Source organism: Lathamus discolor, chromosome 3, assembly GCF_037157495.1.
Source record: "Lathamus discolor isolate bLatDis1 chromosome 3, bLatDis1.hap1, whole genome shotgun sequence".
Taxonomy (NCBI): Eukaryota; Metazoa; Chordata; class Aves; order Psittaciformes; family Psittacidae; genus Lathamus; species Lathamus discolor.
In genome coordinates, this window is record NC_088886.1 from 24,068,520 (window position 1) to 24,087,872 (window position 19,353).

Genomic DNA, 19,353 nt, shown 5'->3' on the forward strand with positions numbered 1-19,353 from the left:
GCCTTTTGTTAGCTTTTTCTTTCCCCTGTCCAGCTGAGGAGAAGGAATGATAGAGCAGCTTTGATGGACAGCTGGCATCCAACCAGGGTCAACCCACCACACTGGGTGTTGTCCGAAGAGACAGCAAGTGACAGCTCCCTTCCCCAAAGAGTTGACAACCAAACTGTATAAAATTAAGAGTAGCAGTGTATGAATCCGTTATCAATTTTTAACGAATTGATTCTCTCAGTCCATCAGCCATTTCATGGGCTCCTGCCAAAGTGTTGCCCTCTTGCTGACCCAGCCAGCCAAACTTGGCTTGTCTCCCTTCATCATTCCTGACATCTCCTGTGATTAACGCATTCTCCTATGTTGATTGCCACTGTCTGTGGTTGTAATGCATTATCTTTCTTCCATTTTTTGCTTTGAGGGAATGGTGTCATGTGAGGGGTTTAGCAAGGTTTTTCTTTCCAGCCTGTGCCACTACCACTGGCCAGCATGAGTTCCCACCAGTTACACTGCTGCAAGACCTCTTTCTGCAGAGATTAGTTTGGGGCTTTATCTGCCCTGTCTTAAGCCTACAGTAGCTTTAATAACTTAGTATTAGTCAAGACTTTCTCTCTCTTGCATTAATTAGGTGAATTCTGTCCTATGTAATATTTGTGCACGCTATGTCTCAGCTTGGGAGCCCTGCAGGAGTTGGTGACTTTGTGAGTACTTTCACGTAAGCAACACTTTACATGTCCTTCTGCTTGAGAAGGAATGCTCTGCATCCTGCTATCATGAGACAGATTTCACACTGATACTTGGGTCCTTTAAGCATAGAGGTCCAGTTGCCAAAGATGTTGAGGAGATGATCTCTTCTTGGTTTCAGTGAGAGTTTTTGAAAATCTATCCAGCTTTGCTGAAAGACATGCGCTTGGATTAAAGGGACTGACAGTAGGCATTCTCTGTGTCTGAAACATTTCATCACATGATAATTGGGAAACCTAAAGTGTTTCCAAATGTAATTTTCATACAAAGCACAATTCATGATTTTGGAACATAAAAAAGAAACAAGGCTGGACTTGGCCCAGTGTGGGCTGCTTGGCTGAATTCTAGATGGCTGCCAGGCACTGAAACATCCCTGATAGTTTGGGCAAATCCATTTGGCTGTCAGCAATAGCTTCAGTCCTAGGAATCAGTGTTTTTCTCTACCACATGGGGGAAGCAAAACTGCTGGATCTAAAACTGCAGTTTGGGGGCGCAGTGGAGCATGTCCTCCGAGCTGGTTGTGTGGGTGCTGCTATTGTCTTGGGACCACTCTGGGGGTCATCTCTTGGATGTGGGGAGAAGGAGGTGATAGGTGAAATTCAGGCCATGCATTTCAGTCTCTGCATGGCCTGAAAGACTGGTTAAATTACAGGTTTGTAGGAGAGTGAGGATATTGGGACACCCGGTGTTTTTCAAGATTCGTAACTGTTCAGCATGTTGTGAGCAGAGTCAATGTCATTCAGGAATTTCTTGCTCTTCTCCTGTGCTTCTGGCATGAGAGCCTGGTGTGAAACTCCCCAAGGGTTAGATGAGTTATCGAAGTGCTTAGGAGATACCAGACACTCCTATAGGTTTAGGACCTACAACTTCTAGTTAAGTGTCCTTTATCCAGTGTGCTTAGATGCGTGTGAACCGTGGGATGGGAAGGATCATTAAGTGTTCTTCAAAACACTTGGCTGGGTGTCATGTTTGACCCAGGGTGATCAGCTTCACCTGGCAGGCTGTTGAAGTTTAGGGTTGATTTTTAGCATGCCTGATGACAGTGGTTTGTGCCCCTCCGTAGTCTGTTAGGAGGAGCACAGCTGGAACACATTTCTCATCAGTAAGTAAGTAAATACTGCAGTTCAGGAGAGGAATGCTTATTAGGAGAGTTAAATCTCAGTGGCATTTCTCCCTGCTTTTTCTCTTCAGCACTTCATTGTGAACATCTGGATTAACCTTGGGCAGATCCACTGAGTGTGTTGCCTCAGTTTCCCCACATGTCAAAGTAGGATAATATTTAGCTACCTCACCATGGCATTTGTTATACTCAATGTTGTAATGTGTCTTTGGTTCCTCTGATAAAATGTTCTGTGTGAATGCTAAGTTGTTTTTACTGATTGGACTGTTAATTAAAAGTGCACATATAAATGATTTATTGGCATTAGAGAACTAAGACTTAATAATTTAAAATATTAATGTCAAGGTGGTTGGGTCAGTTTTAAGCCTGTATCATTCAGCTATTTAGAGACTGAAATTAATGGCACTGGGAGAGGAAGGGAGGCAGGAGCTGGACCAGCTAATAGATTATTTCATAGAATTTCTATGTAGGGACTGATTTAATAACAGGATCTGAACTTCGGGGAAGCCGCTGGCAGCATCAATGGTGCATTGTGCTTCATAGAGCACAGGAGATGTGTCATCTAGCAGTGATCTCTCTTGGCCCAGCTTGGAAACTGTTTGTCAGCCTTCTAGAGAGGAGCGTGCTCCACTTAAGCATGGAACCTGACATGCAGTATGTTTACGAGGAGCCGTTTTGCTCCTTCTTAGTAACTGGTGCAAGCTCTGTGTTTTGACTTCCAGCCTGGGCAGAGAGCTGATAACACCGATTGTTTTTAATTGTTGCTAAGTAATGTTTATTCTGGCCAAGGACTTTGTGAGCCTCGTGCTCTGCTGGGGACGAGGGGAGGCCAGGAGGAAGCAGAGACAGGACACCTGACCCAAACTAGCCAAAGAGGTATTCCATACCACAGCACGTCATGCCCAGGGAGGTAACTGGGAGTTACCCAGAAGGGCACACTCTCTCTTCAGGGGGTTTAACTCGTTCGGCAGTGGTATCATATTCTCTTGTTATTTTCTCTTATCAATATTATCATTGGCAGTAGCAGCAGTGATTTGTGTTATACCTTAGTTACTGGGCTGTTCTTATCTCAACCCGTGGGAGTTACATTCTCCTGATTCTCCTCCCCATCCCTCTGGGAGTGGGGAGGGTCGGGGGGGGGGGGGGTGGGGGGGTGAGTGGACGACCTGTGTGGATTGGTTTAAACCACGACACAGTATTAGCTATTGTGTATCAGGAAAATGCATGAAAGAAAGGGTATCTGGGGAATATGTATACCTGCAAGGCTGCTGATGTGGGTCACCTCCTCCTGGCAAAAGCTCCTGGCCCATCAGCAGCTTGTTGCCACAAAATAACATGGTGTTTCAGTCTCTAACCGTAAGCTTTCTGTCTCCCTGTATTCTTCTATCCTCTAGTTTTTATCTAGGCAGATGCGGGAATGAGCTGTAGTTGACAGCCCAGGCAGGGACCAGAGGAACAGTGCAGTAATGAGTTCAGGGACCTACAAGTACAGAGCTGAGAAGACAAGGCAGCCTGTGGGAGCAAGATAGAGTTGGTTGATTGGATACTGGGACCAAAGTGGAAGGTTAACTGTCATTTATTCCCTTTCTGAATCGAAGGAAAGTGTGCTGATCTTGTGCCAGTGCTAATATGCTGGAAGCAGAAGGGTTGGAAAGAAAAGGGAACTGTTCTGTAAGTAGGATTTTCAAAGGTGGATTTACAAGGGGAGGGAGAAGGACATGGGAAGATGTGTATAGTACTGTAGAAGAGGCAGTTGAAACTCAAGAACAAGTGCTGAAAGTAGGGTTTTGATGAGAGATGACATGCAAGGGACAATGATCTCGCAAATACAGAACCCCCCAAAGGATGTGGGACAGATGGTTCGGGAAAGACGAAAGCGTTCTTGCACAAGCTAGGAAATTGCTGACTCAAGTGTGAAGATTTGAAAGAGGGAAATGAGAAACTGAGGCGTGTTGGATACAGTTGAGCTGGAAGACAAAGCGCTGACTTTGGCAAAAAGGAGAAGGAAGAAGAATAGAGAAGGTAAAAGGGATGGGAGAAACACATCATGAGTGTGAGAGAGGCATAAGAGAACCAACTACTTAAATTTGAGTTTGCTTTTCAGAGTAGGGCAAGGAGTGTGTTGTAAATTAAAGAGGACCAAGGAGCTGGGAGGCACAGGAAAGGATGTCTTTTAGCATCTCGCAGGAGTTTCCCACCAGCATCCATTCCTTCCCAGTGCAGCAGCTGGGAGGGGTGGTCCTTGCTGTGTTTCAGGACTGGGCTGTGTAGCACTCATGGTAGGCTCTGCTTGTAAGGTATATTGCTTGTCTGTCTAATTCATGGTAGGTTGGACTGAAAAGGTTTTTCATATTCTGCTGCTTTCTGTTTAAGTTTCTGATCCCTGGTGGTTTGTCATTGGTCTGCACAAAATCAAAATCTAAACCTACCAGATTAAGGTCCCGTTTCTGAATACTCTCATGTGGGTTGGTGGCCGATTCTTCAGATCACACATTTTGTTTCTGTTGTGGGTTTGGAAAGGAGGCATAAGTAATGGGGCTTGGGTTTGCTACATACAGCAGTGGTGTGCAGGGCAGCATGACTGGCTTGGGGGGGAGATTAAATTCATCACCTCTAGTATGATGTAATGACTGACTGCAACAAACAGTAGAAAAGAGGAATGTATCAGTGGTAGGAATGCAAGTCTTGGATTGTGCAGTTGTCAAGCAATGTACATCATTACATTATGTAGAATTGCCAAATGAATATTAGGAAGCTTTAAGTATCAAGAAAATAGATGCTAAAAGCTGTTTTCACTAAACTAATGCCTAGCCATTTCCTGTGGTTTTGCGATATTGATGCTAATGTGTTGCATGTTTATGTATCCTTTTTTTGTAGGCTTATTGCAAGCTGTATTTATATACTGCTGCTGCTTTGTTCAAGGTCTTGTGCATATTGTTTATGGGGGAGTGTCTGAAATCCCTGGATATACAACCATATGAAAAGTAATAGAGACGTTGTCACAGTTAGATGGGCAGTGAAGCTTAATATCCCCACATATAGAGGAGGAGAAGACTTGCCCTTGGTGGGAGGAGAGTTAATGCCAGCATAATTTGTTTTTAACACGTGTCCCTACCTTACCTCATGGGGAGTGTGCAACAGCTGTTAAAGCTGTCTGCTTTGCTTTGCAATAGATGCAGAAAAATAAGTGTCTGACAAGTTATTTTCATCTTGAATTCCAGATAAATTAGGTGCTCATCAAAACCAGTTTTGTTCCAAAATGACTAAAATACAGAAGCAGTTGTGTGTAATGTATTGAAAAGTCCTGGGGTGGGGTTTGCTGGCTGGCTTTTCTTCCTTTGCAGAACTTTCTTTGCCCTCTTTCCATCAGTCTTGGCCTCTCTTTCCATCCTGAATTGAGAAGACTGTGGAAACAAGCAAATTGGTGCCTGTGTACACATGCGTACTTCTGTTTTCTTCTAGCCTGGTCTAGTTGCCTTGTTGATCTTGTTTTCTTAAGAGCTGCATGCTGAAAAGAAAGGTCATGCTATGCTAAATCACTAAAAAGTGATTTCTCACTTGGCTGAGAGATAGCTTACTACTTATTTGAGTGTGTCATTGGAGCAAGCCTTGGGCTGCTTTCCTCTGGGCACCCATGTGCTGTGAATACAGAGACCTGGGTTTATATGATAACAAATAAGCTTCCAGTTATACAGCATCTTCTTGTGCTGAGCTTGGTCTGAATAAAAGTAGAAAAATGTATTAAATGTAAAATCTGAAAATGAGAACACTGCTTCTTCAGGGAGCAGGAAAGAGCGATATATTCATGTATTGAGAGTCACGGTTAGAAAATAGCAGATGTGGAAGCATTTTGATAAAAGCATCCCTGGTATGGAGTTTAAGGTCTGGGATTGAAGAAAAAGGAGGGGAGGTGCTGGATTTCTCCCTGAGCACATTTCCTAGCAAGACATGCTTTATCTTGTGCAGAAGCTGCAGATTCTGTGTGAGGTAGGGTGATGAAAACACTAATCTGTTTGAAAGCTTTTTTCCCCTTAATAGTGTGTCAGTGAATTCTTACATGAGAAGAAACTATATGCCTGTGCATATGATTGTAGTCAAGCCTTTCTATACAAAGCAAGCCAAAGCAGTGTTGTCATCTGTAAATCTGCAGGTTAGTGTGTTGTTATGTGGGTGCTACTGTGTAGCATTTCTAAACATAAAAACTCCAAAGATTGTGTATTTGCAGCTGGATCTAGAAGGAAGCACAGGTGAGACCTTTTTCAACTCAATAGATACTGAGTTGTTGCTTGGGGTGGGGGAGGCAGATAAGCCTAAGGAGGCTTATTTCTGTGTGCACAAAGGAATTACCTTCAGAATGAGATAGAAAGACAGTTTCTAAGGGTTAAGAGACACGGTTTAGGCATGTGTGTTCTGTTCTAGGTTTAAAGCCTAGAGCTGGCTGCTCCTGAAGCCTTGGTATGATACATTTTGTATGTAAGACTTTATTCTTTAAAGAAGTGCTGGGTCTAAAGAAGTAACTAATTTCTGTTTGGGCCCAGTGTTCACAGTGCAGATAATACTGCCTTAAAATAATTCAAAAGGGATTAATGTTAGGTGAGTGTGATGGCATTTAAAGTAAATTCTGGCACACATGGAGGTAGGGGGTTGTGTGCCGCTTTAGCTATCCCACCATGCACCCCTTCATTGATAACGGCATGTCGCAGCAGCGGTGAAAAGAAAACAAAATTCTGTGTGCGGCACATTGCCCTGCTGGGAAGAGATCTAGTCTACCAGTTTAGCTTTTAAAAACCTCAATTTTTGTACACTGGAGGTTTATCGTGTTTCCTAGGTTAGAATTTGTAATTTTCTTTTGAAAACAAAAGCTGACTTGAGTCATACAGCAAGAAAATAAGCAGGTCTCAGGGGAATTTAAGTGAAAAGCCATTAGAATCTGGTAATTACAAGATGAAGTCAAGCAGCGGTGGTCTTTTGGGGAACTGATTTCACATACTTTGTATGAAAAGACTTTGCATGTGTTGTCAGTGGGAAAAGCTTTGGTGAAATATGTCTTGCAGATGTTCTGCTAGCACCTGACTAATAGTTGCCATCTTCAGTAAAGACTGTGTGGTTTTACTTAAAGAAGGGGCTTTCTGTACAAACAGCACTACATGTAGTGAAATTACATACTTTTATTCTGCCTATATATAACATAAGACAATGGCCACTTCAGTGCAAGCTTTCTCACCCAGTATATTTTCCCATTGTATCAACAACTTTGCTTTTAATTAGGCTTCAGTCTCTTTGAGCAATTGTTCAGGGTTGTGAGATTGTTCATGGCAATGAGTCCGTCTGCTTGAAAGAGAATTGCTGACAAACCAGCCATTTGTTAGCAAAAATGTCTGCTGGGGTGGGAAGGTGAGAAGTTCTTAATTTAAGATAAGATCTTTAAGGATCCTAGCTGTGAATCTATAGAACAAACCTAGCTGAAAATCCAGACAATTTGTGTTTATCTCAATGACTGCGCTGGAAGTTTGAGATGAATATGCTTTATTTGTGCAGAAAATGAGGGATAAAAAAGAGGCACAAGCTTCATGGCTTGTGATCGTTCATAATATGGTGAAAGTCCTAAATACAGTTTCCAGTCCATCACTTGAACATGTGCACATATAACTTAAAGACACATCCTGCTTCAACACTGACATCTTTATAATCCTAAGGAACAATTCTTTCAGCCCCTTGTGTTATTGCTGGCATCTCTAGAATTTAGGAGTGAGTGTCAAAGTAGAAGTAAGTCCATATTGTATCACTTTTCCGTTAGCCAAACTTTCTTCCTTCCTCAGCCTTGCAAGAAACACAATTGGGTAAGTTTGTTTAAAGACCAGTTTTGTTGGGCTAACAGCATGGAGGAGTGCTGCTGCAGCTTTTACATGTTGGCTTCTGTGGTCAAAGCTGTGGTTGTAAGCTACTCACTGCAGTTCCCAAACTTAAAGTACTCTGACTCTGTTCCTGGTAAGACTAGCTTTCTCAAAACTACTGCATTTACAAACTGTGGAAGTGTAGGTTATGTTCACACAGAAATGTTCTGATTCACAATTTTGCTCCCAAAAAGGGAACTGAGATGTTTCAAAGCCAGTGTCCAGGCTCCTCCTCTTGTGTAGAGCATGCTTCAAATTTTCCTTCAGTGTGAGCTTCTGAATTTCACTTTAAGGACTGCTATATGTGGAATAATGGAGGAGGAATCATCTCACAAAGGATTACATTAAAGGCAGGGGGCAGAAATCATAGAATCAGAATAGTTAGGGTTGAAAAGGACCTTAAAATCATCTAGTTCCAACCCTCCTGCCATGGGCAGGGACACCTCCCACTAAACCTTGTTACCCAAGGCTCTGTCAAACCTGGATTTGAACACCACCAGGGATGGAGCATTCACAGCCTCCCTTGGCAACCCATTCCAGTGTCTCACCACCCTTACAGTAAAGAACTTCCTCCTTATATCCAATCTAAACTTCCCCTGTTTAAGATCTAACCCATTACCCCTTGTCCTATCACTACAGTCCCTAATGAAGAGTCCCTCCCCAGCATCCCTATAGGCCCCCTTCAGATACTGGAAGGCTGCTATGAGGTCTCCACGCAGCCTTCTCTTCTCCAGGCTGAACAGCCCCAACTTTCTCAGCCTGTCTTCATACAGGAGGTGCTCCAGTCCCCTGATCATCCTCGTGGCCCTCCTCTGGACTTGTTCCAACAGTTCCATGTCCTTTTTATGTTGAGGACACCAGAACTGCACACAATACTCCAAGTGAGGTCTCACGAGAGCAGAGGGGCAGGATCACCTCCTTCGACCTGCTGGTCACACTCCTTTTGATGCGGCCCAGGATACGGTTGGCTTTCTGGGCTGTGAACACACACTGCAGCTGGCTCATGTTCATTTTCTCATCGACCAGCACCCCCAAGTCCTTCTCTGCAGGGCCGCTCTGAATCTCTTCTCTGCCCAACCTGTAGCTGTGCCTGGGATTGCTCTGACCCAGGTGTCGGACCTTGCACTTGGCATGGTTGAACTTCATGAGGTTGGTATCAGCCCACCTCACAAGCGTGTCGAGGTTCCTCTGAATGGCACTCCTTCTCTCCAGCATATCAACTGAACCACACAGCTTGGTGTCATCACCAAACTTGCTGAGAGTGCACTCAATCCCACTGTCCATGTCAGTGATGAAGATGTTGAACAAGACCGGTCCCAATACTGATCCCTGAGGGACACCACTCGTTACCGGTCTCCAGCCGGACATCGAGCTGTTGACCACAACTCTTTGTGTGCGGCCATCCAGCCAGTTCTTTATCCACCAAGCGGTCCATCCATCAAATTGATATCTCTCCAATTTAGAGACAAGGATGTCGTGTGGGACAGTGTCGAACGCTTTGCACGAGTCCAGGTAGATGACATCAACTGCTCTACCCCTGTCCATCAGTTCCGTAGCCCCATCATAGAAGGCCACCAAATTGGTCAGGCAGGATTTCCCCTTAGTGAGGCCATGCTGGCTGTCACCAATCACCTTGTTGTTTTTCATGTGCCTTGGCATGCCTTCCAGGAGAATCTGCTCCAAGATTTTGCCAGGGCACAGAGGTGAGACTGACTGGTCTGTAATTCCCCGGGTCTTCCATTTTCCCCTTTTTGAAAATGGGGGTTATAGTTCCCTTTTTCCAGTCGTCAGGAACTTCACCTGACTGCCATGATTTTTCAAATATGATGGCCAGTGGCTTAGCAACTTCATTCGCCAGCTCCTTCAGGACCTGCGGATGGATTTCATCAGGTCCCATGGACTTGTGCATGTTCAAGTTCTTAAGATGGTCTTGAACCTGCTCCTCTCCTACAGTGGGCCTAAGGTCTTCATTCTCACAGTCCCTGCATCTGCCTTCCAAGACTTGGGTGGTGTAGCCAGAGCATCTGGAAGTGAAGACTGAGGGAAAGAAGTTACCAAGAACCTCAGTCTTCTCCAAATCCAGGGTAGCCAGTTCTCCCAGTAGCTTCCGGAGAGGGCCCACATTGTCCCTAGTCTGTCTTTTATTCACAGTGTACCTATAGAATCCTTTCCTGTTATATTTCACACCTCTAGGCAAGTTTAATTCTAATTGAGCCTTAGCTTTCCTGACCTGATCCCTATCTTCACGGACAAATCCCTGTATTCTTCCCAGGCCGCCTGTCCTTGCGGCCTTTCATAAGCCTCTTTTTTTCCCCCCTAAGTTTCCTCAGCAGCTTGTTATTCCATCCAAGGAGGTCTCCTGGCCCTCGTGCTGCACTTCCTTCTAGTTGGGATGCAGCACTCCTGAGCTTGTAGCAGGTGATCCTTGAATATCAACCAACAGTTTTGGGCCTCCCTGCCCTCTAGGGCTATATCCCATGGAACCTTACTAAGCAGGTTCCTGAAGAGGCCAAAGTCTGCTCTCTTGAAGTCCAGGGCAATGAGCTGCAGGTGAAATGCAGATGATTTGTGCCCATCTTGCCTATTGTGAGCCCCTTTGGGGCAGGCTCTCCATGTCAGGAAAGGAAAACAACAGAATATTCATCTGTGATTTTTCACAAGCTCAGTGGTGAGAGGGGTGCTTAATTCCTGGAGTACTGTGGCTGCAGGCAGGTGTCCACAATGCTTCTTTAATAAAGAAGAGGTATGGCTAGAGATAAGTCTTGCAGCTACTGGGAGCATGGGTTTACAGCTTAGCTATAGAGGGTCTGTCTGGATTTTTCCATTGCTCCATAGAGTAGAGTCTGCTCGAATATCAACACGTGTGCCTCCAAGGAGAGGTGTGCATAGTTTTAGCAGCTGTCCATCTGGGGTGATGTTCATTTAGTCCTGCACCCCACCTCCCCAGTGCTTTCTTGCACAAAGGTGTAAAGAAGGAAGAGCTACAGCCTCAGCTGTGTTCTACTCCCTATCACACTGAAGCAGCTCTGATAACTTTTCAGTTGTTCAGCTGAGTTTCCTCAAGCTTCACAAAACATCCAGAGCATTTCTGATTCTCTTAATGCCAACTGCTTTTGGATGAATACCAGCAGTCAGCCAGACTTTCCTTCTTCTCCTTCCCTTCCCTGTACAAATTGCTTCCCCAGGGCCATCCAAATAGAGGGCTCATCTAGAAGAGAAGAAAATCAGTGTGCTTCAAAAACGTAGCTGTCACCAGATGAATAATTCCCTCGAATGATGAATGTAGCAGGTATCTCATATACTCAGGAAGGTCCTAAATTTGATTTTGTTTTTCTTTGCCATTAAGAATGTACTGCAGAAATTTTTTATTTTGGTGCAATCAATGAAAGTCCCTTCAAGTCCCAAGGGCATATGCTCCAAAGTTCCTGTGGATGGACTAGTCATGTTCATCCAGTGCCAGATCCAAGAGAACAGGGATGTGTCAGGTTCAGGACAGGGGTGATTCTGTCTGCTGTGTCTTTGATTTGTAAGTTCATTTTGCCTAACACAACCTCTGTGTGGATACATGTGCATGCAGTAACAAAGTGGCGGAGTCTTTTCCAGTGTCAAGGAACTGTTCTTCAGATTTCCCGTAATACTGTCTCTGCAGTCAAGGAAAAAGTCAGCACATGTGCAAGGCTGTTCATAAGTCTTAGTACAGGACTTAGCCCTGGAACATCTTAGAGCAGTTCTGGACCTGCACACTATATTAATCTTAACATGAGTCCTGAGATGCACCTACATTTGTCAGTCTCTTTAAATTCGTATGTAATGCCAAGAGGCAAGAAAATGCATACTGTTGACATCCTTAGGGTCTTGCTCTTTTCTGTTAACAGGACCAAAACTCTTAAACTATTTCCTGTCAATTTTATAGCTGTCCCCAGCTTGTTTGAGATGCCATGTTACCTCATTGCAGGGGACCTGAGTGTACTTTGTCACATGTCCACTGGTTGTTCCTTATCTGCCCTGATGTGTAGAGGAGAGGTTGCCAGGTTACACAGGTTGGTGGCTTTCCACCAGGGTTCAGTAATACTTGAGATTAGCAACTGCATGGAACAAAATGCCATTGCATGCCAGGCAGTAAACTCTCATCTCTTGATTCTTGGGGTAGCTGGGGGGGGGGGGGGGGGGCGTGTCTGTCTGTGTGTGTGTGTGTGTGTTCATTTTTTTCTTCAACCTTCTTTTAGCAAAGGCAGCTGGCACCTTCTGCCTCTCCTGTGAAGAAGGGCTACAGGTGCTAACCACTCATAGGAGGAGGTGCATGCATAGAAGACTCATTTTAATAACTGAATTCTTCAGAGTAGGGCTACGTGGTCAGGGTGGACCTCCAACATGCCCCCTGTCTCTGCTTTTGGAGTTTGTGGCTCCTGCAGACAACAGAAAGAGGTATGAGGAAGGCCAGCTTTTCAACCTTCTTGCCGTGCATAGAAACATCAAGTGATTATGGTAAAGTAAAACATGCAACCACAATGGATGGTGATATCCTGTTTTTTATGCCTGAGAGATACAGATGTTTTTAGTGATGCAGTAGGGGAAGTAGGTATTCTGCCAGTTAAGTGCTCATGGTGGCTATCTTTTGCGGATGTGGTGACTCCATTAATGCATGTCCTTGGCAAAAGGATTGGTTTGACATGCACGTGGCTGTCACAAGCTACAAACCTACAGATGTAAGCAACTTCATGACTTGCTTAGGTGTTTAATGTGTTGAATATATTGGCTGTTTTACAGGCAACACGAAAGGAAGAGAATTGATTCTTTAGAGACTTAAAAACAAGTTACTTAGCTGTGTTCCCAGGGAAGCAGTGCTAGAGTGCCTTAATAAGCAAGTCGCTGTTTGTTCAATGACAGATCTGGTGCTAATTTTGCTGCTGTCTGCTCCCGTTTGCATCTCACAGTTGTGGGTGAAAGCAGCAGAGCAGCGATTAGCTCAGACCCTGCTGAAAAAAAAACCCACAGTGGCTTCTGAAGAACAAGGAGTGAGAGTACATTACCCTCTGGCATTTTTATTTTATTTAGCAGGTAAAACTGTTCATTCAACCAGAGTTCATTTACAGTGGTACCCCCGCAGACTGCAGCAGCTGGATAAATCACCAATCACTCACAGTGCAAACAGGAATCATTCAAACCCTGTATCATCTGTATGCAGGAATTCAAGTCTCTTGCAGTATACACTAAATACCTGCCAGTACCTCTCCCCTGCTTCCAAAATCCTATCAGGTATCATGGTCCCTGGTTTAGTCCCCAAAGGATGTTTGTATTTGCTTTCCCCTGGTGAGTTTTGATTTTAATGTTATTAATCAGAAGCTGAGCAGTTCACAGGATTAGATGTTTTTAGCCACCAAATTAATGGAAATTGAAGTATATGCTTCCTTTTGAGGATATACTTTCTTTTCAGGAGCTTTGAGTTGGAGGATCATTGATGAGATAATATCAGAAGTCTTAACTAATCCCCTAATGATTGTACCAGGGTGAACAAATTTGTCTATAACAATTAGCCCAGTGGTCCACCACAAGGCTACTTTTACCTTATAAGTGAGGTTTTGTGCTGAAAACTGTTTTTCTCCCTTTGCTTCAAAGCTGGTGGCTGTGCAAAGTCACAAGCTGTGTGGCAGCATGCAACCCTGTTGGGGCTGGGTTGAGCTGCCTTTCTGCTCCCTTTGGAGCAGGGCATATTCTAGTCACTGAATCTATTAAAAATGCATGCGTTAAGTGATGGGATAATTACAGCAAGTTTGTCTAGGGATGGATAGCACCGAGAGAAATTTTAAAATGTGTCTGAGAAAAGATAGCTGTCTTTAGGGAAGACAGTTCGTGGTGGGAGGTTTGACAGCATACACTGCAGCTGCTGGTGCAAGGACACATGTGGGACACCAGTCTGGGAGCAGTCATTTAACTTCAGCACCCCCAAGGCTGTTGTCAGCACTCCAGCCCTTACATGCTTAAGGTTCATTGGCACAATGTTGTTTTCCTCCAGTCTGAACAATTTTGGTTTGGGAGGGTGCATCTGCACTTGCTGGTCACATCAGAAGTGTGGTCTGAAGAGCAGAGTTTTTGCCTGGGGGTTGCCTGACTAATGCAGGAGACCATTAATTTGCAGACAACTAGGGTATCTCCAAATGCAACATCATCAGTTGGCAGGAGGTAAATAGATGCTGCATTTCTACATGAAGCAGGGCTGGAGCCCTCTATGTTTATCTTCCCTTCCAAACTGCATTTATCTGCTATTGCTCTCTAATCTTCTCTCTTTTTTATTTTACTTGTTTGAAACCTCCTGGCTGTGGGAGAGGTTGCGTGGCCACAGAGACAAAGAGGTTTTGTCATGGTGATAAGTCGATGTAGTTAGGGTGCTGGAGACCTTTGTCCATATGCTGCCAAAAGATTAATATAATTATTGTTATTATTATTGGCCCACTTCTCAAGGAGACTGTGAGGGTTTATGTTTGTAAATTACTGTGGAGATTTAAAGCTCTGTAGAAGCACTGAGGATTATGGCTTTCTAATTCTTCTAGGAAGTATAACTTTTATAAAGACTTCCAGCCTCGAAAGCATCTTTGAATTGGGAAGAGTTAAGTCCCTTTGAAATTAGATACACTTCTAGTGTGTAAGATATAAACAACTGCTGCTCTCTGCTGCCGCTTCCAAAACGGGGCGGGGTGGGGGGGGAAGTCTGCATTGGCAGACTGTGATAGTGCCTCTTCTTTTATTCCAGGAGTCCAACGTGCTGATTGCTGCTAACAGTCAGGGTACAATTAAGGTAAGTTATTTCATGCATCTCCTCTTTAAATACTTGAATCTGTTGTTAGTACAGAGCAAGGTCAGAAAAATTGTGTGGCCAGGAGAAACCATTAGAGGAGGTCATCCCAGCTGTAAAAGTCTGTAATTTAAATGATGTATTTGCCTGTGGCATGTGGTGGAGCAAGCAGACAGTGCACCAGCAAGGAAACCCGGTTAAAGCAAGGTGTAGGAAAGCTGCTGGCGGGCATCCAGCACCTGCCATGATCCCGCTGCTCCTTGGGGTCCTGGTAGTGTGGGGAGTCTGGCACAAGCATCCGTGCAGGCTCAGGCTGTTTCTTGGGCAGTGGAGGCTGTTTATTAACTCGCCAGTTGGTGTTAACCAGAGCCCATCCTTTGGCTGCTGCTGCGAGTATGGAGTGCAGTGGAGCTGAAAGGTGAGCTCCTGATGTGCAGCCAGCTGGAGCAGTGTCTGAAATGAGGAGGAATGCTCCCTCACTTTGCTTACTCCTGGTGCCCAGACTGGCTATAACAGACAGCAGCTGCCAGCACAGGGTTTTGTGAAAGCAGCAGACCTCTCTGTGCCAGCATTTTGCCAGATTTTCAGTGTGTGAATTAAAAGTCTTCCTGAGTGCCTCATCAATGTATTTATATCCATATATGAAATGTCAAGTAATATGGAAAAGACTTTGCCCTTCTTTGCGTGCCTATCAGACATCCAGACAAAATCAGTGCCAAAACCCAGGCTGGTGCTGATCCTCTGGAGAACCTCAGGTCTAATACCATCCCAAGCTGACACAGCAGCATTGACCTCCACCATGCATTTCGGACTTGGTGGTTAATGCCATAAGCCTGTAGCTCAGAGCCCTGCCAGCTTTCTGTAGCTGCTTATGAAGCAGTTTACATGCTGTTTGCAAAGTTACATGCCGGATTGAAGCTGAGGTCCTCATCCTGATTTCCGCTCACATCCCTGTGACAGTAGCAGCTTTCTGGAGCCAGACCAGAGTTGCTGGTCTAAACATTACTAGGAAAAGTCAACATGAAAAAAGAGGCCGGAATGGGGAGAGCCCCAAGTGGTCTGTGGTTTGACTGCGTGTCATTTTTTTATATATATACATATATATTTTTATTTTTTATTTTTTAGCTGATTTTTAGGCCATGAGTGGCCTGGTTAATCCTGCTGTTGGAACATGTGATGCTGTAGCCTTTTGTTCACATGCAGTTTATTTAGCAGGCTTTGAAATTGGCTGCTCATTACTTTGGTCACTTCCTTCTTAGTAAAACGGACAAAATGCACAGATGCTTTTGATGTCTTGAAGTGAATCCAGCAGCAACAGGAGAATGATTAGAGAGGAGAGGTTCTGCTCATGCATTTTACTTGTTAATGAGAGAAGGTAGACAGAAAAGCAGAAACAGCCAGGGCTGTCAGAACCCTGGTATTTCCATTTGCCTTTGGCAGCACACAGAGGAAGGTGGGATGGTCTGATTGGGTTTGCACAAACCGATTGCAGTCTGGGGGTAGATTGCCGTGCCAGGCAGTACCCATGAGCTAAAGCTCTAAAGCTTTCCCCAGGAATACCAAACCAGGTTAATACCTTCTGTGACAGCCCTCCCAGTCACTTTTCTTCTGCTGTCTCTAGCCCATGCCTTCAGAGGCTGCTGCACCACCTTAGTGTGGACAAGGGAAACGTGAGCACAGAGGACCAGATGATCAGAGATTTTGTCCTCTATTACAAAACTTCCAATAGCTGGTTGGTTGGGATGAGTGGAAATGAGGCAACTGTGGATGGTTTTGCTTCATGGCATAATTTATCCTAGTGCACGCAGACACGAAATTGGGATCCTTGCCAAGGGCTTATCCAATTTGTGTGGTATTATTGCATGCTGGTGAATAAAGAGTAAGGGATGGAAACAGAAGGGTCAGTCTTGTCATAGAGATCTATGTGCTGATGAGGGAGATAATCAATGTCATCAATTCCTATGCTAAATGTCTCTTTTTCCCTACTAATCAGGTACTGGAGTTGGTATGAAGGGTTTTCTCTCAAGGGATGAGGTGCTTGGTCCTGCTACAGTATTCGTCTGGGATCCTCTGCAGGACAAGAAACCGAAACCACCTTGATGTTCCTCCGCAAAACCATCATGTTTGGGTTTTTTTCCATTTATGGACTGCTTAGGACATTTTGAGACACTGGAAACACCAGTGACCTGTCTGCCATCAACGTTAACTCCACAGACTTTGCTGCTGCTGGTGGTGGTATGGTTGTCTAATTTTTATGATAGGAAAACAAATTCTTTTAAATAAAAACTAAAAGGAATAATAAAATTTATTGAGCCACAAGCTGAAGCTGAAGATTCTCTCTTGTTGCATATGGGAACAGATTTACTTGGGAAGGTAGCTTACAGGACCACACAGGGCTGTCCTCAGTTGCACATTCTCCAGTTACTTTCATCTGGACTGTTCTTCATCCCTCTGGTAAAAAAAAGAAAGTCTCTAAGCCTTACCTGGACATGCAAGCAATTCACTTTGAGATCCCATAATAATATGGTTTGTTCGTTCCCTTGATTCATTATTTTTTTAGATGTATTAAATGTTGAGAAACGTCATCCAGATTGACACCTCTGAAGACTCAAGTCCTCTGGTCATCAAGAAGAGAAGGGCAGCTTCCCCGCTTCCTTCTCTCCATACGCGCCTGCTTTGACCCAAAGGGGCAGCTCCAAAGGAGAGGATTAAGTTGTCCTTTCATTCATGTGAGCCTGCGCATCAGTGCTGCCTGCTACCAGCAATGTACTGAGATGAGGTGACCTGCAGTTGCCTGGGACTTGGAACTGACCTCACCAAGACATTGTGGGATAACAATCTCCCTCCCACTGACCTGGCTGTGTTTGACTGTCTCAGCTAGAGGAAAAAGCTTCTAGATCCAGTTACCAAAGCCTGCACCACTTAATTGCTCGTGTGGTCTGGTTGCGTTTGCCCCTCTCTGCACACCATGGAAGCCAAGTGTTTTGAATGTTGTAATAAGAGAGGGGATGGAGTTGGTTTGTAATGTGTTTCAGAGCCATGATATAAGTAGCCTTATTTTTAATGTTCATGCATAAACTTAATTGTACATATGGAGGGGGAATAAACCATGATGCTGAGTCGATGTTGCTTTTTCAGCAGGGTGGTGGGGTACGGGTAAGAAGGTGCAGATGGTCTTTGCGAGTAGCAGTCATGCTGAGCTGACAGGATTGCTGCTAAAACTCTTTAAGCTTGAAAGTGGAACTGGTGGGCGTAGCATCTTTTCCTAGCTGTGGGTGGTAAAGGTGCAATGTAGATAGTGATACCTGTGGGAAGCATTTTGGTTTTGCAAACAGAATCTCTGTGTTCATTCATTGCAGTATGTGTCTCCCTTGTACCTCTGAGACTGGGATTGCTGCAGGGACTTCACTCCCCATGTCAGCAAAGCAAGGCCCTGCTGCAGTCTTGGTCCACCCATCAAGGAGCTGTAAATGATGGCATGTGAAAGGTGTCTCATGTCCTCTAGTTGTTAAAAGCTTGATTATGATCTTCCCAGGAGGACTGTGTGGTCTTCTCACATCCTTTGGTCACAGCTGAAAGAAAAAAAAGTATGTTCTTGGGGATATGAACAAAGTAGGGATGAGTCATTAACAGCAGAACTAGGGATAGGTTCTGTTCTCATTGCCAGTTTCTAGTGGGGCCATAGGGGACACACATGTTCCTTCAAAGCTAGAAGGCTGTGGAACACACCAAAATTGCTGTTGGCTTCTGGAAAGTCTTATCCACTGACAGTAAATGTGATGCTCAACTCCAAGGGGTGTGGCTGACCCCCAGATGCTGTGTGCTGGTTTCTATTATGCCGGTGAGTATAATGAGAGAAGGAGGGAAGGAGGGGAGAGAGAAGTCCGCACACTAGCTTCTGTCCTTCTCTAAGGTGCTACCTGATGGTCTCCATTCTGTTAATCACCGGAGTCACTGTGGCAGAAGGAGACAAAATTGGTTCCTTCTGCCTGATGGCAGCTGTCTGACACGTCCTGCTGAGCGCTAGCTTGATTGCCATTTAGCTGCGTTTTCAGAGGATTTGGTGCTGCATGACTGCTGGGCATCCTTCCTAGCCAGCCAGCTTTGAAGGCTGGGCTGGTGCAAGGAGCAGTGGCCATCACTCATGCGGCTTCCTCTGGTTCCATGTGTGGGTTCCTCTCAGCCTCTGGCTTGTTTATCAATGCTTACTAATTTATTTTGCTATCAGCCACTGCTGCTTATAGCTGCTGTTGTACCACAGCTCCGTGCTACACAACTGCTGCTTGGCAGGTGACCTCATTCATTCTTTCCCCCACTTGAAGGTCCTCCGTGTTTTAAATTGAAATCACTCTGACGAAGCTGCGATCTTAAAAGAAGAACTAAAATCCAGCTATTTTGCATGCTGTAAGGTTACTCCATGAGTTAAGCAGGGAAAAAGAGTTTAACATCAGCTGCCTTTATTTTTCCCATTTTCATTCTGTTTCAATCAAGATTAAATGCAAATGTAGTGTCTGGCCCTAATTAGAAACACAGCAGCTCATAAACACAAGGGGGGTTTAGGCAATTTTTTTGTCTTGGTCTCTTTGTCACAAGTGGTACACTCCTAATTTTAATCTCCTTAATTTTCTTTCCTTCAGGTAATTCTTTGCAGTTGGCATATGAAGTTGCATATAATTATTTACTGGGGGGGGGGAGATTAATAGCATTTGGCCAATAACTTTTTTTAATTAGTTGCTTCCTCAACAAATGATTTGCATCCTTTTTTTAAAGTCAGAGAATGACTGAGTTTGGGAAGGACCTCTGGAGGTCTCTGTGCC

General features: G+C 44.5%; 1 protein-coding gene across 4 annotated transcripts in view; it reads left to right on the forward strand.

Moving 5' to 3' along the window:
* COP1 (COP1 E3 ubiquitin ligase) overlaps positions 1–17,655 on the forward strand; it is a 132,938-nt gene extending 115,283 nt beyond the window's left edge. For all 4 annotated transcript variants that reach the window (XM_065674141.1, XM_065674142.1, XM_065674144.1 and 1 more), the window contains exons 19-20: positions 14,495–14,539; positions 16,530–17,655. In XM_065674141.1, the coding sequence (XP_065530213.1) occupies positions 14,495–14,539; positions 16,530–16,547 (63 nt within the window). In that variant the 3' untranslated portion in view covers positions 16,548–17,655. The remainder of the gene's footprint in view (positions 1–14,494; positions 14,540–16,529) is intronic.
* Positions 17,656–19,353: the final 1,698 nt, after the last annotated feature.